The sequence below is a fragment of the Passer domesticus genome, chromosome 17, assembly GCF_036417665.1.
Source record: "Passer domesticus isolate bPasDom1 chromosome 17, bPasDom1.hap1, whole genome shotgun sequence".
NCBI lineage: Eukaryota > Metazoa > Chordata > Aves > Passeriformes > Passeridae > Passer > Passer domesticus.
Window position 1 is genome coordinate 10,366,332 of NC_087490.1, and position 23,813 is coordinate 10,390,144.

The window sequence follows — 23,813 nt, forward strand, 5'->3', positions numbered from 1 at the left end:
CCAGCTCCTTCCTGTGCCTGAGGCAGAAGTTAGACATTTTATTAAATGATATAATTATTATATATAAACATATTTAATATATATTCTGTATTTGTATAGCATTTATATATTCCTTAAACATTTATTAAAACAACAGCACAGTTTCTCTATCACACGGAAGATAACACCCTGCTGGGAGGGGGAGCTTTTCCAGGCATCCCTGATTCCCCCGTGCTCTCTCCCAGGCTCTCACGGCAGCTTCCCAGGGGCTCCTGAACTGCCTGGTGTACGGCTGGACCCAGCACGCCTTCCTGGCCCTGAAGAGCGGCTCCCGGCGGGACGTGGACACGCAGACCCCGCTCCTGCGCTCCCAGAAGAAATTCTACTCCAGCACAGCCCCCGCCGGCCCGCAGGACACCGCGGGCTCCTCCTCCACCCTGCTCTGATGCTGCCCTGCCTGCAGGGAGAGGCAGAATCCTTCCTTCTCCTCCTTCTCCAGAGCCGGGGTGGAACTGTCCCTCGGGCCCGAGCCCCAGGCGCTCAGTGGACATAGTAATTTATTTGATGGATTCTTTCAGCGTGGTAAATCTTTAGTCCAGACTTTCTCCTCCTGGAAATATCCCTAGAAATGCAGCAAACCACACGGAAAGGCTCAGAGATCTGGTCCAGCTCCACGGAGGTTGAGCAGAGGCTGTTTTACTATGTTTTATTTCTCCAAGTCGTTGCCTTTGCAAATTAACAAAAAGCAAAATGAGGTGTTTTTTTTTTTTAATTCACTCTAACCATGAGAATTTGCACCACCCGAAGAACCAATTGCAGGGAGTGAAGAATTGCAAAGGACAAAACCTGCCTGGAATTTTTGCACATTTCCCTTTCCTTCTTCCTGCCAATTCCTGCTCAGCCACAATACTCCCAAAAATCAGCTGCTTCGGCCCTGTGGAGCATCTCTCATGAACCAGGTGAGCAGGACTTTGAATCTCTCTTTGCATTTCCAGATGTTCAGATGAATTATTTACTGAGGTCCCACCATTCTATAGGAAATAAACCAGGCCTTAAGCTGTCTTGAAAACAACTCTTTACCTTTACACTCTTTATTTTCCAACAGCTTCACTTTTTGGGTCCAATCCAAATTTTTCTCATAGCAGGTTAGACAAGAAGAGGAAACACTCCAGCTTTGTGTAATTAACTTACACAACATAACTGTGTAAACTCTGGGTAAGTCACACAAGGGCCCTGGAGGTTTGGTCAATGACTTATTTTCTCCTACAGAGTGAGACCGACTGCAACAATTCAATTTTGCTGTTCTACAGGACAAAAACAAAGTTTTCAGCCATCTTCTTCCACCTGGTCCTTCAAATCCTCCTCTAGTCCCAAAGTTTGGTCATGGATGACTCTGTTTGTCCAGCCCCACACTTCCAAGGCAAACATTCCACAGGGCGGATGGGATTTGTGCCCTGGCACTGGCAGGGCATGAAACACACCCAGGTTCATCCCTGAGAGCCTCCTGCACCCTCCTGGGACTGACCCCGTTTGTGGAGCCAGTGCAATTTGTTTAAAAGGGGATTAAGGCTTCCTAAGTGATGGAAGAGTACCCAGGACACAATGATTGGATTGCTAATGGAGCATCAGAGCTGGCAGTGGGGGCTGACACATTCCCAGGGCTCCTCACACAGCTCAGCAGTCCCTCAGTGTTTGTTTGAGAGGAGTTTTCTTGCTGGAAAGAGCCATTCCATGGGCACTCCCAGCTGGGCTGGCTGCTCTAAGTGCTCCCAGGACATTGTTCCCTCAGTCCCTTTCCCAGCCTGGAGGCTCTGAGGGTCTCTCACCACCCAACCCACTCTGAACTCCCCTGAGGCACCAAGCAGAGGGAGATTCTGTTACAAGGAAGGAGCCTGAGCCCTCACAGCTGCCCCATCTTGTGTCCTGAAATGCTCCTGGGCCAAGGGTGTGTCTGGTTCCTGTCACCAAGTCAAGCCCTGCTCAGGCTAAAACCATTTCCAGAGCAGGCAGGGCCCAAGGCTCTGTGTGCAGAGAGGTGAGGGAAGCATTCCCTGGCCCTGGAAAAGCACAGGGCCAGCAGCAGCACAGCAGATCCATTTGTCACCACCCAGTGTCCCCCAGGCCCAGCAGGGCTCCCACCTCAACCACCTGCAAGGATCATCAGCCCCGAGGCTCTGGGTGCTATTCCCAGTGTCCCTGAGGACAGAAGGACTCATCCCTGCCTTCCCTGACTGCCCAGTCCAAGCCCACAGCCCTCAGGGGTTAACTGGGAGCACTGGGCAGGTGCTGCTGCCATCTCATGGAAAGCTGGGCTTAAAAAAGGCAATTTTGGGTTATGCTGCCAAGCAGAGCCCAGGATTTATCCAGCCTCTCCTGTGACCTCAAATCCTCAATCAAGTGTTTATTCCCATGGATAAGGGAGGTGGGATGGGGGCTGAGGGTGGCAGAATAATGGAATCATGGAATCTCTAAGGCTGGAAAAGCCCTCTAAGGCCATCAAATCCAGAAATTAACCCAGCACCACTGTGCTCACCACTAACCAAGTGCTGCATCCACATCTTCTGGACACTTCCAAGGAAAAGAACCCTCCTGCTCCTTCCTTCTCTCCTGCAGGGATTTGGGAAGCAAACAAAAGCAGCCAGGAACTTTTGAGTTTAGTAAAATCATTTATATACAGGATGGGTAATATTTACAATGTAATACTGATCCAAAAGGAACTAACAGGGAACACTGAGAGGAGAAATGAGAACATTTTAACACACAGGAGTTAAACATGGGGACAGACTCAGGTTTCCAAAAGAAAATCCAGAAGTAATGACAGCAAAACTTTGACATGTTGCTATTTCCAACCAAAATCTCTTTCACTAATCAGGTTCTCCTACTTTTAATATATATAGAAAAGCTTCAAATAATCAAGTCACAGGAGAAGTCAGTTATACAGAAAATTTTGAAAAGGTCAAATGATTTCAGACATTTTTCTTCATTTAAATAAAATTCTAAAAAAAACCCAAAACCCAGCAACCTCCAGAGCTTTCCCACATATTTTTAGTGTTTGTACAAAGAAATTCTTCTTTGATCCCACACTTCCAGCTCGAGATATTTACAATATTCACAATCTGCTATAAAGGATCAGTAGATTTATTACCAAGTCAAGCTTCAGAGAGTCAAGACAAGGTGTCTTGCACTTGCTTCAACTGAAAAATAAACTAAACACAGGAAGGAGAAAGTCAAATGCTACTTTCAAACATACAAATGAATCCATTAAAGTTATTGAACTTTGAAATGTAAAACAGAACTTTTCCAAGAGTAAAAAAATCAAATTTCTCATAGAAACAAAATCATTTGACCTTGAGTCTTCAAATTGTGTTTTCTTAATCTGTCCCTCCTCCCTCTGCTTCAAATCAGGCCCTGATTTACCACAGACAAGAAAATGCAGATTAAATCCATCAAAAGCCCTTGGAAATTTGTACAAATGTTCCCACCTCAGGATCAGCAGCACTTAAGGGATGAAGAAAAGGAGGAATCCTCTATCACACACCAGATCCCACCTTCCCCTCTGCCTGCACTTCCAACAAATTCTGACTCCAAAAAACTGCCTGAGGATTTCCCTCCTGGGAGGGCAGAGTCACAAAGTGCTTTGGGAGGGGATTTTTTTGCTCTGCCATTCCAACAAAGGTGATTTCCTTGTTTCCATCTCTATCTGCCACACTTGAAAGTTTCAATTCCTCAGAAAGACATGGATTTCAAGTTCAAAATGAAACCATTCAAGACATGACCTAGAATTAGAGCAAGGACAGAAATGCACGTAACAGGGCTTGGTGGTACAGCCAAAAAATTGACAGAAACTCTCATTTTTTGCTAATTCTCTTCAGTTTTCATCAACAGGTCAGTGCACAAATATTCCAGGTAGTGTCAGGAGTACAAGTGTAGCTCACAGAAACTCCCTGCTCCCATCAGAGGATGGAAAAGCAGGGACTGTTCCTACCCTGCAATAGATCAGGCATTGGAAAACTGTCCACAGGATTAAGGAAAGCTGACAGAGAACAGGAAACAAAGCATCTCCTTCGTGTAGAAAAAACAAGTCAGTGTTTAGAAAATTGTATAGAAAGAGTCAGACACTGCTTTGCCATCCAGCTAAAGCTGCAAGGAAATTTTGGTATAGAAAAGAGACAAAAAAAGAACAAGGCTGGACTTTTGTAGGAGAGAACTGGGAGATTCATGGCTCAGGTTTGTCAATGTAAACCCAAAAATGGATGAGCTGTGAAAGACAACAACGTTCAGGAGTGGTCACTGATGGCCCTGGGTTGGCACTTCAGTCTGCAGACCAAACTCAGCCGATGTCTGCACGGATTTGGTACCAAAATAGCTCTATAAAAAGCCTCCGCCCGATCTCGAAAGAAAGAGAAGCAGAAAAGGTAGAAAACTAGAACTATGTACAGATTCTTGCCATTGGTTTGCTTTATCAGGATTTAAAAAAGCAGCTTTTGGAGCCAATGTTCCAGACTAGAGTAAGAACCTGCCCTGGGGAGCAGGGAGCAGCCCTGCAGTTGTGGCTCCCCCAAGAAGGAGCTCGAAGGCATCAGAGATGAGAATTTGGGCTCCAGAGACAAATCCCAGGGGGTTGAAATCCCAGAGCACTGGGAGCAGCTCTGCCAAACAAGAGGACAAGTCAGAACCCAAGCCTTGGATCTTCTAGGAAGGAAAGAATGGGAATATGGGGGTGGATCCCACACAAACAAAGCCCAGGCTGGTCTCGGTCCGTAGAAGATCCCACCATGGAAATTAAAAGAACTTGTGCATAAAGACTTGAACATTCTTCTGTTCTGCTGTTGGACAAGGTGAGAAAAAGAAGAGTTTTGGGCTGAATGGCTGATTCAGCCTTAAAAAAGCTCTGAGGAAGATGGGAGAAATAAAAAGAGGAGGTTCAGCCTTAAAGAAGGTCTGAGGGAGATGGGGAAGATGACAAAAAAAGAGAGTCACTGCTCAGAACTGAAAATTTCAGCAAGCACATGGCCTCAGGTGCCTGGGCCAGACACCAAGCCAAGCTGAAGGGTATTTAATTGATTTTTCTCTACCTTGGAATTGAGGTGCCAAGGGGAGCTGTGAATTTGCATTTCACAGCACTTGCTTCAAGTACTCACTGAGCAGGGGCTTGAGAAACTGTGGCTCTCCTTCGTATACAGTCACTGCAGGGGCTGGATGTGGCAGGTGAAAGGCAGCTTCTGCAACTGGTTATTAAGAAAAAGAATGGTTTTTAACAATAAAATCCACCCCATTTGTGGGGCTCATGATTAACAGTACATAAGTGATCATATATACCTCGAGGAACTGAGTTTTAAAAAAATATTACAGTACCAATGATTTTTTTTTGTATCTACAACTATACAGCATTTTCAAGCAGTATGGAAATTTAATGAAATAATTATGATTTATTAATTTACATAAAAATACTTTTTACAGTTAAAGAATAAATCTTAAATGGTAAAAAAAATAAGATTAAGAAGCTCCAGCTATTGAGAGTCGTGGGAATTTGTTTGCTCTTCAATCACTTGTTTGACGATTTCTGCCAGTTTTAGTCGATCCACTTTGTCTGTGAATCCTCTGCCTGGAAGGGGAAAAAAACAGGGAATCAGTGGAGCTGGGCACAAGCAGGAAATCAATCCCAGCTGGAAATAAACAGTGCTTCACACCACTTAAGGCAACAGCAGCACGGGATCCAAAAGAATTTACAAACCACGAAGGGATAAACAGTGTCAAAACCTAAATCAGCCCAAATCCAATAAATTTGGGGTTATTTCCACATCAGGAGGTCTGTGCTTCCCCCTTTCCCACCTTCCCCGTGGGAGAGCAGCAATTCTCACCATTCCAGCTGAAGCTCTGCAGGGTGTCTCGCAGCAATTTGCACTCCCTGTTGTATTTCCAGGCCTCCTGCATCACTTCATTCAGCTTCTCATCTTCATTCTCTCCTGTTTGGGACAACAGAGGGACGCAGGAGGTTTGGACTCGTGCCTCACTCAGGGCTCAGCAAACTGGGCAGTTACTCCTACTGACCCCACACAAACAGGAAATGGCCTTTAAACCAAATATTCCTGTTTGAAAGTTCTTCTAACAGCTCTGCGTGTCACTAAAATTCCACATGGACCCAAATCCCAGCTCAGAGGCTGCCCAGGAGTTTTCTTCCTTCCTCACCACCGACACAGACAGACCCAAAGTCGGGGTCTTGCACTTTTAGGAATAAAAGGTTCTTAAAAGTGGCAACCTTTACCAGCCTGTGGTAGAATGCACTGAGCAATCACATCTCTCAGCTTCTCCAGAGCCACGTTGGAATCGTTGCTTCCATTCTCAGGGTCATGGATGTAAACACCATCCTTTGGCTTGGTGCTGCACAAGAACAAGGGGGAAATAATTAGAATTTGGGTGCAGCTCAAGCTCCTTACTTGTTGTGTAACTGCTCCAGTCTAACACAGCTCCTTCCCTCTCTGGGAAACTGGGAGACAGGTTCAGCATTAATTATAATTCTTGTCCTATATTATGAGATCATTTTAAGTATGGAGAAAAAGAAATATTCCTTTGAATTACTTCAAATAAGGGTAATCCTAAAATGTATAAATCTATTTTTCAGATTAACTCGAACAAAGATAGAGTTTACCTGATTTTTCAGTAAATAAATGTCAGGATGAAAAAAAATATCTTGGAATTCTTTCTCCCAGTCTGCCTTATCTTACACATGACCCATCATCCCAAAAGGAATCTGTTCAATGCAGGAACAGCGTCCACCCTCCTTCCTGCCCTCATGGCACATCTCGGCAGAAAAACCACACCGTGCCACTATCCCTTGTCTGAGCAACACCAGAAGTGTGCTAAGCCATCCCAGCTGAGCTGTGCCATTCCCAAAGCCCTTTCCCAGGCATCCCAGCTGGCTCCACGTTGTCCTGCAAGCCCAGCTCTGGAGTTACCCCAGGAGTTTCCGCTTGCGCAGGATCGGGTTGTTCACGGAGTGAAGGGGCTTCAGGCTCACTTTCAGGTCTTGGATTCTCATGTTTGCAAGTTGTTCTGCATGAGCCTGTTGGATCCCTGCCACCATGGCCTGGAAAGACAAAAAGGGCACTTGGTGCAACAAGACATGGACAGTGTTTGCCATGGGTGAAAAAAAGAGGCACAAAAATCTGATTTAGTTCGGAGCTGTGCAAGAAAAATCAGGTTTGCATGAAGGAAGGTATGGTTAGAACTAAAATCAGTGACAAAATATCCCTGGGGGAAACAGGACAAAGGATCATCTCCTCCTCATGTTCACAAGACTGACTGAAATCCTCTTGGAGCAGAAATTAAAGGAAACAAGGAGTATTTGTTTAATTAGTGAGGTCATTGCTGTAGTGGGGATAAAACATGGCAAAGGAGGAAAGATCTATGGAAGATCCCTCAGGCTCTGCTTTCTGCCATCAGCACTCTCATTACACCAATCTGGGAGCATCTCCTTCAAGCCCAAATTTCACATTTTATTTCCCTTTTCACTTCTGTTTCCCTTTTCTCCCTGCAATCTCAGGCTCTCCTAAGGCAGAAGAGCAGCTCCTTATCTGCATAACCCCACATCAAAAAAAGCCCTTCACCCATCCCAGAGCTCTCCTGCTCCTCTGCAACATTCCTGACCAAAAAACTGCTGCTCAGACCTTGTCCATCATCAGCTGGGCAGAGGGCAGGATGTTGTCCAGGGCCTCAGTGGAATTGAGCCAGGGATGGTCCAACACCCCCTCAATGGTCAGACGTTCCTCAGGTTTGACCTTCAGCAGCCTGGGGAGGAAAGAATAAATCCCTAAGAAGGGGGTTTGTTGATTTACAGAGCATTTAAGTATTTTAAAGGCCAAAAAAGCAGCTTTGCCAAGAGCTCAAACTGCCCCAAAACAAAATGAGGCCAAAATCTGCCCCAGCTCCCTGACCTTGCTGTGTTCAATGCTGTCACAGCTCATCCAGGGCAAAGGAGGGTGCTAAAGGCATTCCTGGGGTACCCCTGTGCTGCTGAATTCCACAGCTGCTGCTCCCAGGTGGGAATTCACCCTCCAGGGGAACTGGAAATGATCCAGGCTGGCACTTTGGAAATGCACTCCCAGAGCAGGTTACACTCATGCCAAGGACTGGGCATGGAAACTCTGCAGGATTCATTGCTCCCACCACGCCACTCCTCAGCTTTTCACCCCCCTGCAAAGTCCTCAGGTAATGAACACTTTGGTTCCAGCCCCTCAAAATAAAAAGCAACTTTCTTCCAAGATTGCTGAAAACTCCATTAAATCCATTCTTTTCTAGCACAAAACCCTGGAAAGATTTGCAGATAAATTTGTGTTCTCATGATGAGCACAACTAAATAAAAAAAGCAAGATTTCCCACAGAGTGCTGACAAGTCATCCCAAAGTCTGAATGAGAATGGGAATGACTCCATGAGCTTGTCACACTTCCTTGGAGAACTCCAGATCAGCTTCTTGGCTGCAGAGCACAATTGTTTAATGTACCAAGAAAGTGGAAATAACTTGTACAAAATGTCAGCAGCACCACGGGGGAGAGCAGAAATCTCACTTGCTGCCAACCAGGTTAAGCTCACTTTTGATACCAGCATTCCTTTTCCACGCATTCCCCAAATCCTAAGCCTTTAGCAAACCCTCATGAAGCCTGAGGTCAGAAATCAGCCTGGATCCATGTGACAACATCCTGAGAGCTGAGTTTCATGGGAATTTTGAAAGACAATGAAACCTTTTGCCTGTGGAGTTTCTGTGTGAGAATAAAGAGCTGACCTTGGTATAAAGGGAAGTTAATTTGGTGAAAGCTTGGGGGTTCTCCTGAACAGCTCTGAAAAGGTCCCAGCACCCTCTCCAAACAATGTGAATCCTTGGAGAATTTACAGTACATCTCAGGAGCCAGTGACACTTTTAAATTACCTCCCCAACTGATTTTTTTTCCCCCTAGTTATATTGCTTTTATTCTCTCAGCTCCTCTGGTGATGCAAAGGCAGTAAGTCCCTGTCAGTTTTTCAAAAATAAGTGAGGTCAAGCCCTAATCAGTGCCACGTTCTTGCTCCCAAACAGACCAAGTCTTTGAAACACTCCCAGCTGAGGGATGTGCCCTGCATGGAAAACAGACTCCATTAGCATTTGGAATAAAACATCCATGCAAAACCTTATCTGAGTCTGGCACCTCATGACAGATCTTAATCTCCCTCTCCATCCTCCTGCCTGACTCTTTTCAGGCTGTGCATGATGTGCACGGGGCTTATGGGGACAGATTTACCACATCCCATTAAAGGCACTTGATTTTCACAGGAATTCAAATGTTATCCCAGGAAATCCATGCCAGCTGTGTTATCCTGAAACCCTTCAGTGCTCCCACTCTCCTTGAAGACTCAATACACAATTCACCCCAACAAAAGAGACATCAACATTAAACACTTGGGCAAGGGGAAAAAAAAAACCAAAAACATTTCCCAGACCTGGTTTATGCTGAATGTAACAGAGAATTTGTCAGCTGGGTGAGCTGCAGACAATCCTCACTGCTGGGACAAGGCACTTCCAGGTGCTTTTCCACTTCCTTAACATGGAAACATTCCAATTCCTTAACACAACCACAGAGCAACACCAGATTTTCCTCCAAGGACTCACTTTCTCACAATGTCTTTTGCCATTTCTGAGATCTGGCTCCACTCCTCCTCTGGGAACTCGAAGCTTCCTGTCATGATCTTTTTCCTCATGTCCTTGGGAATCGTCCGGCTGTGGTGCTTGGAGTAAAAGGGGGGGTACCCACACAGCATCACGTAGATAATCACCCCCAGGGACCACAGGTCACAGCTCTGCAAGCAAGGAAAGGGTCACTCTGGGGAGCAGTTTGCAGTAAATAATGAGGGAGTTCTGATAAAAGCTCTGTGTGATTCCCTAAGGGAACAGAACCAGCTCAGCTTCTCCTCCAGATCCACCTTGGGGGATAAATCTGGCTGCTGTGACAAGGCAGCTCCCTGCTCCAAGCTGAACAACTTCCAGGTGGTTGGGGATTGTCTGGGAGCAGCCAGGGCTGCAGAGGTGTGAGAGCTTTATTGCATCTCTCAGGATGCCTGAATCCTTCCCCAATCCCATAAAAGAATCCGGGTGTTTACAACGGGAGGCTGAAAACAGAACAGCCATCCACCACAGGAACAGCAGGGAAATGAAATCAGAGCAGTCTGTGGGGCAGCCAGGAGCAGGACTGGCCTGCCATGGAAGCACAGAGCACCTGGAAGCTCTCAGTGCCCATCCTGGGCAGCCAGGTGAGTGCCAGGGGCTGCTTTTGCAGAATCACACCCGGGGACAAGGCCCTTCCCTCAGCACCCTTCCACCCAGAGCCACCAGGGCTGACAGAGCAATTCTGAACATGGAAAGGAAATCACTCCCACCCTGGAAACCCCAAATCAAGGGACAAGAGAGAGAAGAAACTCCACATGAAAACACCATTGGCACATTCTATGGAGTCCAGAAGCAGAATTGTCTGCTACAATCACCAACCTGGCTCTGCAGGATGGAGAGAGGCACTCAGAGCCCTGAGGAAGGCAGATTTGTGATGCAGACTAATTAATATTTGCTTTAACTGTCTCCATGAGGCTACTAAATGCTACCACTGCATATCAAATACCTGCTCAGGCACGTGGTGGAATAAACAACCACCCCTAGAGCTGGAATCAGGGCAGATCCTCACCCTGGGATCACAAACCAGATAACTGGAATTAAAACTGACACACCCTGAACACTCAGTGGTTCAAGCACTGCTCAGCCAGCAGGAAACTGTGATGATAAAGAGGAAAACATTTTGAAATACCCAAAAAAGATGATGACCTTTCAGGACATTTCCTGCCATGATTTTGCCAAGATTCCAGCAGTTACACAATAAATTCTTGGTTGTTTTCCAGAAGATGCAGGTACAGAGCAGTTTCTGGCACAGCTGCCTGAACAAGGAATGCTCTGCGCATCCAGAAACTCTGGCAGCAGGAAAGAGATTCCCTTTGAGCAGAGGTGAAAGGACTTCCCTCATGGCCTCACTCCAGCAGAGTCCTTCTACTCTCTCCAAAACCTTGCTCACATTTAGTGCTCCTTAAGAGAATTTGTGTCTTTATCCCCCTTCATTAGAGGATCATTAATTAGGTTTGCACTCAGTGTGCATTTATTATTTGCTCTATCAGAAGCACCAGTGGGGTGGGGAAGATTTTTAAAGATGTTTCCCAGCTCACCTTGTTGTAAGTGTAAGGGGTTGGAGAGGTGGGGATAATACCAGACTTTTCTTTCTGATGTCTTCTTTGTGCCTCCAATACCTGGTGAGAAGGGAAATAAAAACAAAGAAAAATCCATCTCATGGACAGGCAACACACCCAGCAAAGCCTATGCCAAAGATTCCTGATGATTTTCCATCCAGGAAACTTATGAAACTGAAGACTACCAAAATCCAGTTTTTCTCCCTAAGAAACACTAGAGCTTTCTACATGGGGAAAATACTAAAATACAGAATATTTCAGGCACTGAAATCTCCAGTTCTGCCTGAATTAAAGCAGTTGCTCAGAGCCTCCAACCCCTCCATGCTTGGAACCAGAGCTGAAGTGTGTCTGGAGGGTAACCCAAGCTCAGAGCTGTCCCTTTCTGCCTGTCCCAGCACAAACCCTATCACACGTGTCCCTTGCTGGCCCAGTCTGTGGGTTTGGGCTGCAGGGAGCCCCAGCAGGCTCCAGCTGGGAAGGAATTTTATGAATTTTCAGGGCATGCTCTGATCTCTGAATTGCTCTTCCCAGTGATTAAAGGCAGCCCAGCACTGCAATTAAATCTCCATCTGCAGCTGCTTTTCATTTTCTCCAGGACTCCAGCACAAAGGACAGGAGAGAGGGGGAAAGCAGCACTACAAAGAGCAGCCTGTGTGTAATTACAGATTGTGTTTAATGACTGAGGGGCCAGGCCAAGTGCCCAGGTACCAACCCTCTGCCACTGCCCTTTGTGAGCAACCTTTTCAGAGCCTTTTTCTTCCAGCCAAGTCCTTTTTAATGGGATCCTGAATGAGCCTGAGCTGGAGGAAGGGTGGCAAAGCAGGGATTTCTCCAAAGCAGCTGCTTTAAGACAGCTAAAGGCCAACTGTCACCAGCAGTGCTGAGCAGTCTGGGAAATTTGCCTTATCAACAGATCCCTGTGGCACTCCAGCTCAGAGGGGAGGGATTCCTGCAAGATTCCTGCTCTCAGAGCCCTCCCAGGGCAGCAAAGGGGGTTCAAATGATGGGGATATGGAGGCTCAGGCAAGAAATGATCCCCCTGCAGCCCAGAGCAGGAACTGGTTGTTACCTGAGGTGCTACATAATAGGGAGTGAACTGGGGTGTCATCAAGTCACCTTGGTCTACTTTGGCAAAGCCAAAGTCACACAATTTAACAGGTGCATCCTAAAACAAGGAGAAGAGGCTTTATTAGACAAATCTCATTAAATCAGCTTTTCTAACACAGAATCCTCATCTCACCTTCTCCAAACATCCACCTCATTGTATTTATACCCTCACACTCCACCAGGCAGCTGAAAGGTCACAAAGTGATCCCTCAAAACAGAAGTTTTGCTCTTCTGGGTGCTCTGGGCCAGGAACAGCCCCCTCAGGGACTGGGAAAGCACTGAGCCCCTTGTAGGGGATCACTGCACATCCAGGCTGGTGGTGAGCAGGAGGGACAAAGAATTGTTTGGATCTACCAAAGCACCTCTAGGCAGAGGGTCAGAACATCCTGGAGTCTGAGTTCAGGTGGAGAACCTGACTCCTGCAAGGAGATCAGGGGATGGAAAAGCACCAAGTCCATCCAGGTGATTCCATTTTGTCACCAAACCATTCATGTCATTTTGCCACTACTCTGAGAGTCACCCTTGAGCCACCTGACAGAATTCAGCAGCAAAAGAATTGCAAATGTTCATCTTACCAGAGAGTTATCCTTGAAGAGGAGATTCTCAGGCTTGAGGTCTCTGTGTGCAATGTTTAGTGAGTGGCAATGCTGCAAAGCCAAAGCTATCTGGAAAAGGGCACAATAAATCAGCTACAATCACTGACCTCCTCCTGCAGCCTGGACATTTATTTCAGCTTTACAAAGGACATTTCCAACCCCAAACCTTTGCACTCCACTTGGGTGGAGATCTCCTTTAGGACAAGTGAAGTGACAGCTGGGACATGAATCCCACAGAAAACAAAAGGCAGGCTGGCCTGGGCTCCCCAACCTCCTCAGTTTGGAACTCAAGGCACTGAGAGCCCCCCAAAGTGAAGGGGTGGTGCCAGTGCCCCTCCCCTGCTGTGCCAGGGCTCCAGGGTGCTGCCCCTGCCCAGCAGGGAGTTCTTGCTTCAGGATTCCAGGGAATCACTCAGTGCACTTCTCCCTGCCTGCAGATCCCACACTCAGGCAGTTCTGTTCTTTCATTTTGGATGGCACTGCCTGCACTTCAGCCATTCCGTGGATATCCCACAGAAATGCATTCCTGGATTGTTTCAAGGATGCTTTGGGAACCTGCAGTCCAGGCAGGAAAAGCTCCAGGGACTGCACATTTCCAAGTGCAATTCATTTAAAGAAAAGCCAAGTATAAATATTTAAACAGCATTCCTGAATCAGAAGTGAGGCACAGCCTCACAACCCTTATTTGGAAGCATCCCTGCTGGATTCTGTAGGATCCTACCCAAGTTTAGAGTCCTTAAAAACCTCCAAATTACTGCCACAAGAGAACTTCACTGCTAATTTAGCTCAGCAATAAATACAAACACATTCCCAGAGAAAATGAGGCAGTGCTGTGAAAAGCTTTAACCATTCCTGGGTACAAGACAAGGATGAAGAACCACCACAGGAAAGAATTTTAGAGACATTTTCACATTTCAAACTTCATTTCTATAAACATTAAAGCAAAGAGTTACTTGAGACATGAATAACCCAAGTGTACACACAGAATTCAAACCAAAGTCTTGACTCCTGCTGAAGTTTTACAAGTGTTCCCCACCATGTCAGAATCAAACAGCCCAAAGGATGTCACACAAACTGTCAAGAATAATTCTGCACTTCCACCTCATTTCTTTGTTGGATGAGACCAAAAAGTACCAGCACAATTAGCATTTCATTAGAAACAAGTCAAAGCACAAAAGTAACACAATTTTTTTGCCCCAGGTTCAAACATTCTCTCTCCAGCTGAGGGGAACTGGGGATCCCAGCACTGAATTCCACAGAGATCCTTCTGAGAGTCCCCACCAGCAACACAAAACCTGATGGACACCAAAACCCCCTGCAGAAACCACCATGAAGGTTATAAAATCATTCAGGAGTGAGCTGGGAGAGAAAAGGTGAAGGAAAAACAACATTGGAACAAACAGACACAAAATCAGAACAGACAGACACATTCCTTGGTGTCTTCCAAGAACCCAGCCTGAAAACCCCTGGCCCAGAGGAGAGAAATGCCAAGGGGGTCACGGGGTTCCAGAGCTCAGCAGTCCTGCTGGAGGCAACACTTTTAGGACAAGAAGAATGACAAAATTCTCTTGGAAGTCTTCTCTAGAGCAGGTGTGGAAAAGCAATGTTAAGCACAGAGAACAAGCCCACACCTTCCATCCTTTATTCCTAGTAAAGCTTTGGCATTGTCACTTATAACAAAGCAGGCAATGATCATCGGATCAGAACTGAGGAATCTTTTAATTCATCCTTTTTCCCCACCCTTCCAGCCCCAGGAATTGTCCCTACTTTAGCCAGAGCATGATGGATTTGCTGGGACAGGGGGTGACTTGCCTGCTTTGTTACTTGGCTCGCTTGCTTCTCAGTAAAGTGCCGGTGCTGGCTGATTCTGTGGAAGAGCTCTCCCCCTTCCATCATCTCCATTACAATTAGGAGCCGAGCCCTGTTCAAAAGCATTTCATGTTGTTACATTAAAAAATCATCCAAAAGAACAGAATTGCTAAGCTAAGAATGCATATTTCACACAAACACTGCTTTCTCTGTGCTGCTTTTGGGGCTATTTTGGTGCTGTCGTTTTGCCTTCGAGTTTAAAATGCTCAGGGATTTTCTGGCTCCCAGGAATCTCCAGTTTGCTGCTCCTGATGGGCTCCCACATCCAGCAGGAACAAACTGGACATGGATACAGCCAGCTCCACCCTGGATGGAGCTGGAAGCCATGTGGACACTCTGCCCTCGAGGATTACACAGCACGTGGATGCCTTTGAGTCTGGATCCACCATTATTTTAATTTCCAGCTAAACTGCCATAAGTATGAAGGATAAAAAATAGGAAGGTGGAGATCAGGGCTGCCAGATCCTCAAGGAATTAATTCCCAGTTCCCATCACAGCAAAATCAGCTACACCAGAGCCTAGGACAGGTCTCAGCTCTTTCATTCTCCCAGCTCTGATGATTTTCTCCACTAAGATCCTATCAGAAGACAGTATTTTTATCCAAATATTATAATGTACAAAAAAGTCACTCTGCTCCATGTTTTCCTGTGTTCATTTTAAGCAGGACAATGCACTGAGAGTTTTCAGGGCTGAATTTCATATTTTTAGAAACAACTCTTTCACACAATGAAGACTGAATCAATGGAAAACCTAAAAAAATGGAGATGCATTCAACACAGGGAATAAAGGAGGCAAAATAATTCAAATACACAAAAGTCAGGGGAAAAAAAACAAGAGCTGCTTGGTCTGCAGGATAATTATTACACCTGGGACCCCCTTGAAATAATAATTTTGTGATTAAAACCAAAGCAAAGCAAAGCAAACTCCACTATACCTTGGGCTAAACATGGAAAACAAGCGGTGGGAATGAACCACCCTAAGTAATCTTACCTGGGGCTGGACTCATGTGGGAACTGCACACTGTTAGCATAAACTTCAATTATTTGAACAATATTGGGATGGGTTGCACACATCATGTGCAGACGTACCTTGAAGAGAAGGGAAGAGCTGTTACTGCACACAGGGACAGGCACTGAGCCCTGCTGAGCTCGGGATAAAAACACCCCAGATTTGTGGCAGGTTATGGAACCCCACACAGGGCTCTGGGAAAAGCTCAGAGTTCTTTACAGAAATGTGAAGAACCAGCTTTAAAGGAGCAATGTAGCACTTTAATTGAAGTGAAAATGAATGAATAAACCCTAAAATTCCATCATCTGGTGCTTTCATGGCTGAGCACTCACAACAGCTGGAACAGCTGAATTAAAGCAGCTGCTCAGGGCCTCCAACCCCTCCAGAACCTGAAGTGTGTCTGGAGGGTAACCCAAGCTCAGAGCTGTCCCTTTCTGCCTCTCCCAGCACAAACCCCATCAAATGTGTCCCAGGCTGTGGGTTTGGGCTGCAGGGAGCCCCAGCAGGCTCCAGCTGGGAAGGAATTGGGACCTCCTGTCCCAACATTCAGGAATTTCCCCCACCTCAAAGCTCCCTGAGCTGCTCAATCAAGCCAAGTCTTGGTGCTTTTTGTACACAGGTGATTTTTATGGGAATTTTAAAGGAGAATTTGCTGAGTAACAAGAAATGGAAGTTGCTTAAACCTCGAGGATGATTAATCCTTCTTTAAATTCCCCACTGCCTGGAGGAGTGCCCATCATTCCACAGTTTGGCACCTCAAGAATTCCCAACCTGTGTCAGGAGCTGCTTTAGGTCCTGGCACATGGAAAAAATCCATTTCCAGAACAACTTGAAGCATTCTGGGAGCAGTGACATCCAAGAGTGAGACGTGTGGCAACAAAATTGCCTCTCAAACTGCTTCTGTTCCATGAGAAGAACAGCTTGAAAACACAGCTCAATTCATTACAAATAAATCTCTGGATGCACAGCCAGCAAATGGGGGTTTGGGGGTGGGTTTTTATGTCTAAAACATCCCAAGAAGTGAAGGTTTTTTGGAGAGAAAAGCAGGACTGTACCTCATTTCGAGCTTTTGGACGATCGAGGAGGATTTTCAGTGCAAAGCGCTCTTGGGAGGATTTTTTCATGCAGACTCTGGTATTACAGCAACAAAACCATCCAGTCAGCAAGGAGGTGAAAAAGAAACATCTGAAGCCATTGATTTGTAGCTCTGAGTTGGCCTCCCCACGTGGGAACTGCCAGGAATGCCCCCAGTCTGGGATACATCCCAGCTCTGACCCGAAATTCAGCCTCAGGAGGGATTTTGGGTGGGAATAACCCCAAGCACACCTGAACACCCCCAGTGGTGCTGGGATAAGTGAAGTGTTTGGAATGGATAAGTGGCTTGGGAAGGAAATCCTCATTTTGGCTGAATTTTTGCCTTATTTTCCTCCCTCATTTAACAATTGAGGAAAGGGCCCATGTTTGAAGAGGCAGCCAAAAGAACAAAGCACAAAATATAAATACAAATATAAATGAAACAACCCAAAAAGGATGAGGAGAACCCAGACAGGAAGATAAATGATGGGAAACAGAAAGGGAACACCCAGGAACAGCAGAACAGGGGTTTTCCAGCCCAAATTCCCATTTTCTGAAGGGAGAGCTTTGTTGGAAAGGTGTTTTCCTTCTCAGAAAACATCCAGGGGTTAAAAATCCATGAGGAGCAGGGCTGGGATGCAAAACCAGTGGAAAAGCTGGACAAACAAGTGGGAAAGCAGGGAGGGGGCAGTGCAGGGGCTCATTTTCCATGTTTCCATCATCATTTTTAGTAAAATACTCACAGGGACCATCCTGGGCTGTTCCCTTACCTAACAGGCCCACTGATCCCAGCTCCCAGCTTCTGAGTCCAGTTTATGTTGTATTCCTCTAAAATGGAGGTTTCCTGTCCAGGAAGGAGCAGCAGGAGGGAAAACACAGTCAGTAAATACAAAATAAATAAAAAATTTAAAAAAAAAAACCCAGCTCAGTAGATCTGAGTGTAAAAGTGCCTGCTGGGGAGCTTGCTTTCATGAGGAAAATATATAAATATAAATATAAATATAAATATAAATATAAATATAAATATAAATATAAATATAAATATAAATATAAATATAAATATAAATACAAATATAAATACAAATATAAATACAAATATAAATACAAATATAAATACAAATATAAATATTCATGTCAGGATTTACATTATTAAAATTATTTCTGTGCAGCTGGAATTTCCAAGCAGGGTTATTGAGAGCAGTAGATGTAATTTTGTGCTTTTATTACCCAAATTGTTCCAAGGGCATCTCTCCCTGACTCAGTTCCAGCTTCCTACCTATAAATGACCAATCTCAAAGAAAAGGAGCCCATTCCAGCATTAAAATGCTTTTTTTTTGGTCACAGAAAATAGAAAATTGCAGGTTTCAAACCCCTGGAACCATCACACTGTAAATTAAACCCTGCTTGATTAATTTCAGATTTTTCTCATCATGAACCAGGCTCCTTTTGTCCAAATCCCCACAGACAAGGCTGAGCTTTGTTAGGCCACACTTGGGTGCTCTCAGGCTTAACCACATCCCAAGGCAGGCTTTAAACCCAGCTCAGAGCTTTGATTGATGCCCTTTGTTCCTTTATTAAATTCCTGCTCAGGATAAACCACAGCAAGAGGAGCTGCAGCAGGAAAAACACAAGGAAAAACAATTCCCAAATACTCTGGAAATCCATGGCAGAGGCCAGCCCTGAGGGCTTCCAAAGGAAGGGGCAGAAATCTCAGAGGATCACAGAAATTTGTGCTGCTCAGGAGGAGCTCAAGGAAACGATTGATTGAACTCAGATAAATTTCACTTGTGAGGGAAAAGCTGATTTAATTTTCCTGATTTCAGCTGCAGAGAGCCGAAAGCAGCAGGGGTGGGCTGAAAACACAATTTTAGCTGGGCATTAATGAGCTTTTAATTTCTATTTCCTAGTCTGTGTATTTGCCATTGCAACAATTTTACATCCTGCACTTTAAAAATTTGGATCCCAACCTTCATCCCAAAATTCAGCTTTACAATTCAGAGGTAAAATGAATAATTAAGTGGTCAAGAAACACAAATAGCACCAATTCCAGGATTTGGGAGCCACTTCCATCTCCCAGCTCAGGATGGCAGCTCCAACCTCAGCACCAGGAATTCCCAGCATTGCCAGGGAAATGTTCCCTCTTTTCCAACCTTAAAAATTCCAGGATTTTGATCCCAAACAGCTGGAAATGCTTCAGAAGCACCAATGTGTTTAAAAATATGGGTGTGGAATTCCTGGGAATCACCAAACCTCCAGGAGCCTGAAGCTTCTGATGGATAACATGAATTTGCAGTGGGAAAAGGGGATCATGATGAGAAATTTCCAGAATTCCAGCAAAGTTCCACAGCTCCACGTGGAGCTGGGATCTCTCCAGCAGCAAAATTCTGCAAAATTCCCTCCCACCGAGGCTGGGCCAAGAGTTTGGGCACCACCCCAGCAGGCTGGGATGGTCAGAGCCTGGAAAAGCAGAATTCCTAAAGGAAAAGCAGAATTCCCAGAGGAAAATCAGAATTCCCAAAAGGAAAATCAGAATTCCCAAAGGGAAAGCAGAATTCCCAAAAGGAAAAGCAGAGTTCCCAGGGGAAAACCAGAAATCCAAAAGGAGAAGCAGAATTCTCATGGGAAAAGAATAATTCCCAGAGGAAAAGCAGAATTCCCAAAAGGAAAAGCAGAATTCCCAGAGAAAAAGTAGAATTCTCATGGGAAAAGCAGAATTCCCAAAGGAAAAGCAGAACCCCCAGAGGAGAAGGAGAATTCCCAGGGGAAGAGCAGAATCCCAAAAGGAAGAGCAGAATTCTCACAGGAAAAGAATAATTCCCAGAGAAAAAGCAGAATTCTCATGGGAAAAGAATAATTCCCAGAGGAAAAGCAGCACTCCCAGGGGAGAAGCAGAATTCCTAGGGAAGAGCAGAATTCCCAAAAGGAGAAGCAGAATTCCTAGGGAAGAGCAGAATTCCAAGAGGAAAAGCAGAATTCCCAGAGCTCTCCCAGCCCTGCCCAGCCCCTCCTGAGCTGTTATCCCAGAGATCTTGCCCTCACTGATCCCACTGGATATTTGTGGGATTTTTTTTCACCAGCACACCCCCAAAACCCCCTTTTTTTCCCCCTCACACCAAACACCAACCTGTGGGATTTGTTCTGACCCAGAGATGGGCACTGAGAGGAGTTTTCAAACCATTTCTCCCTCGTGTGCAGGGTGGGACAACTCAGGTTGTTGAGTTTTCATTTAATTTTTAATTTTTTTTTTAATTTAATTTTTAATTCATTTAATTTTTAATTTTTTTTTTAATTACAGTGCATGATAAGCATTTCTTGGCCTATCAGCTTCTGCTGTAAATCCCTTAAATCCAATCAGCTGGAATCACCCCTCGGGAGTCATTTATTTTAGTAATTTCAGTAATTTTAGTTATTTTAATTTATTAAAATTGTGGGACCTGATGTGATGCATCTCTCTAGTTCTAGTTCTCTGAAATATGTTGTTTTTTGGGGTTTTTTTCCCATTTATTTCCATTTCTCAGCAGTGTCTGCCCTGTTCTTTGGCATTTCCAGGGCAGCATTCCTAATTTCATCACACAGATGCAGGCTGTGTAAATCTCCTACAATGTTTAAAAACATTCTGCAGATTTATTTCCTGCAGGTATTGATGGGAAAGGCTGGAAATTGGGAGTTTTGGGGGAAACACAGCGAGTGCAAGGAGTGCTGCTGCTGCTTGGGCAAAGTGGAGGCAACAGGAGGAAAATCCAGTCCTGGGCAATTCCACCCCAAACCCCCAAATATGGAAATAAATCCTGTCCCAAAGCCCAGAACAAGCAAAGAGCTGAGAGGTAAAAAAATCAGGGTCAAGTGTGAAATGCTGAGCACTTACTGAAGTATTAATTTTTACAGTTTAGTTCATGCAGGATTTATTAGGAGGGGCAGGAATCTCGGAGCCTCACAGGAATTTGGGTTTTAGGAGGAGCTCGGAGGAACTTCCACCAACCCAGCTCAGATCAGTTTGTGGTTTGGGGATGTGAGTGTGGGAGAGGGGAATGAAGCTTGGGAGGGATTTGGGAAAAGGAATGTGGGGTTTGGGGGCCGTGAGGGAGGAAATAAAAAGGAAGGAAATAAAAAACTAAAGAAAGAAAATAAAAAACAAAATAATAAAAACAAAAGAAGAAAATAAAAACAAAGGGAAGAAAATAAAAAACAAAAGGAAATAAATAAAAACAAAAGGAAATAAATAAAAACAAAAGGAAGAAAATAAAAACAAAAGGAAGAAAATAAAAACAAAAGGAAGAAAATAAAAACAAAAGGAAATAAATAAAAACAAAAGGAAATAAATAAAAACAAAAGGAAATAAATAAAAACAAAAGGAAATAAATAAAAACAAAAGGAAATAAATAAAAACAAAAGGAAATAAATAAAAACAAAAGGAAATAAATAAAAACAAAAGGAAATAAATAAAAACAAAAGGAAATAAATAAAAACAAAAGGAAATAAATAAAAACAAAAGGAAATAAATAAAAACAAAAGAAAGAAAATAAAAACCAAAAGGAAATAAATAAAAACCAAAAGGAAATAAATAAAAACAAAAGGAAATAAATAAAAACAAAAGGAAATAAATAAGAAACAAAAGGAAGAAAATAAAAAACAAAAGGAAGAAAAGAAAAACAAAGAAGAAAATTTAAAAAAAGGAAGAAAAAAACAAAAGGAAGAAAATAAAAACAAAGGGAAGAAAATAAAAATAAAAGGAAGAAAATAAAAAAACAAAGGAAATAAATAAAAACAAAAGGAAGAAAATAAACAAAAGGAAGAAAATAAAAAAAAACAAAACGAAGAAAATAAAAACAAAACGAAGAAAATAAAAACAAAACGAAGAAAATAAAACCAAAACGAAGAAAATAAAACCAAAACGAAGAAAATAAAACCAAAACGAAGAAAATAAAACCAAAACGAAGAAAATAAAAGGAAATAAATAAAAACAAAAAGAAGAAAATAAAAAACAAAGGAAGAAAATAAAAAACAAAGAAGAAAATAAAAAACAAATAAACTTGGCAGCTGAAATCAGCTCCGAAGGGAAAAGGGAATTCCAGCAGGGACCAGCCCAGAGCGAAGAGCAGGAGCGGCACTAATTAACAGGGATAACGAGGCGCTCATTAACCAGCAGCACCCTAATTACCAAGCGAGCACCACAACTCCCCCGCCCGCTGAAATCCGCCCCAAACACCCAGCGCACGTTACAAACGCACAGATCCGCCCCAAACACCCAGCGCACGTTACAAACGCGCAGATCTGCCCCAAACACCCAGCGCACGTTACAAACGCACAAATCCTCCCCAAACACCCAGCGCACGTTACAAACGCACAGATCCAGCCCCAAACACCCAGCGCACGTTACAAACGCACAGATCCAGCCCCAAACACCCAGCGCACGTTACAAACGCACAGATCCCCCACCAAACACCCAGCGCACGTTACAAACGCACAAATCCATCCCCAAACACCCAGCGCACGTTACAAACGCACAGATCTGCCCCAAACACCCAGCGCACGTTACAAACGCACAGATCCATCCCCAAACACCCAGCGCACGTTACAAACGCACAGATCCATCCCCAAACACCCAGCGCACGTTACAAACGCACAGATCTGCCCCAAACACCCAGCGCACGTTACAAACGCACAGATCCAGCCCCAAACACCCAGCGCACGTTACAAACGCACAGATCTGCCCCAAACACCCAGCGCACGTTACAAACGCACAGATCCCCCACCAAACACCCAGCGCACGTTACAAACGCACAGATCCAGCCCCAAACACCCAGCGCACGTTACAAACGCACAGATCCCCCACCAAACACCCAGCGCACGTTACAAACGCACAGATCCCCCACCAAACACCCAGCGCACGTTACAAACGCACAGATCCCCCACCAAACACCCAGCGCACGTTACAAACACACAGATCTGCCCCAAACACCCAGCGCACGTTACAAACGCACAGATCTGCCCCAAACACCCAGCGCACGTTACAAACGCACAGATCCACCACCAAACACCCCCCCCACCACCCGCGGCCGCTCCCCGGCGGGACCCGCGGCGGGACCCGCTGAGGGCGGCGCGGCCGCGCCCACCTTGATCGTCCTGTCCATGGCGGGGTCGTGCGCCATGGCCCCCGGGCCCGCGCCGCCGCCTCAGCCGCCGCGCAGCCCCGCCGCAGCCTCTGCGCCGCCGCCGCTCCGCCTCATGCCCGGCCGGGCGGGCCGCGGCTGCCCGGGGAGGCCGCGGGGCCCGCGCGGAGCCGCCGCTCAACCGGGAGGAGCCGCCCGGGCCCCGACATCGCCGGCACCCCGCGCCGGGCAGCCCCGCCGGCCGCCGCGGGCCGCCGCGCTGGCGCCGAGGCGGCGGAGGGAGGCGCGGGAGGACGGAGCGGGAGCGGCGCGCCCACCCCGCGCTCCTCCCGGGATTTTGGGAGCCGCCGCCACGGCGCTGGAGGGGTTTGCAGGCGGATACGGGCAGCTCGAAAAGCGCGACGGCAAAGGTAAAGCCCCCGCCGGGCTTTCGAGAAGGGCGGCGCTTTGTGATGACGTTGTGATCACCGCGTCTTGAGGGCGGGGCCAGCTCGACTCGCTCCGCCCCTAACACAAAGGGCGTGGCAAATCGAACTCTCGCGATATCTCGGTGGGCAGGACCTAATGAAGGGATTTGCGGCCCCTCGCGTCCCGGAGGTCTCGCGAGAACTCGGCGCGCCCGCTGGGCTGAGGGGCCGGGTGGCTCCAAGTCTCGCGAGATCTGGGGCTGGCGGGCGCCTGAGGGGAAGGGGCGCTCTGGGCGCCGTGAGGGAGCGGCGAAAAGGAGCCGCAAAATCCGCTCCGCTCCTCCCCGAAACCGCACCATGGGGCGCCTCCCCGGGCAGCCACACCGCCCTCACTCGGGCCCACAGCCCC

The 23,813-nt window shown here is 45.9% G+C and overlaps 2 protein-coding genes across 4 annotated transcripts in view; one reads left to right on the top strand and one right to left on the bottom strand.

Annotated features, from left to right (window-relative positions):
* Window positions 1-17,806, top strand: part of TMEM116 (transmembrane protein 116) — a 29,010-nt gene extending 11,204 nt beyond the window's left edge. Inside the window, 1 exon segment of the mRNA XM_064392374.1 lies at window positions 225-17,806. Within this exon segment, the coding sequence (XP_064248444.1) occupies window positions 225-425 (201 nt within the window). The 3' untranslated portion in view covers window positions 426-17,806.
* MAPKAPK5 (MAPK activated protein kinase 5) lies at window positions 2,626-23,320 on the bottom strand. 3 transcript variants are annotated; one of them, XM_064392371.1, is made up of 14 exons: window positions 23,001-23,320; window positions 17,658-17,731; window positions 16,869-16,944; window positions 15,796-15,893; window positions 14,749-14,857; window positions 12,916-13,005; window positions 12,303-12,398; window positions 11,213-11,293; window positions 9,621-9,808; window positions 7,647-7,767; window positions 6,936-7,066; window positions 6,239-6,360; window positions 5,841-5,945; window positions 2,626-5,584 (listed from the first exon to the last, which is right to left on the bottom strand). In XM_064392371.1, the coding sequence occupies exons 1-14, from the start codon at window positions 23,034-23,036 to the stop codon at window positions 5,490-5,492; spliced, it is 1,422 nt and encodes a 473-aa protein (XP_064248441.1). In that variant the 5' UTR covers window positions 23,037-23,320; the 3' UTR covers window positions 2,626-5,489. The 3 variants fall into 3 exon arrangements, with proteins under 3 accessions (XP_064248441.1, XP_064248442.1, XP_064248443.1); XM_064392372.1 differs by having other exon boundaries at window positions 6,245-6,360; window positions 23,001-23,310; XM_064392373.1 differs by lacking the exons at window positions 15,796-15,893; window positions 17,658-17,731; window positions 23,001-23,320.
* Window positions 23,321-23,813: the final 493 nt, after the last annotated feature.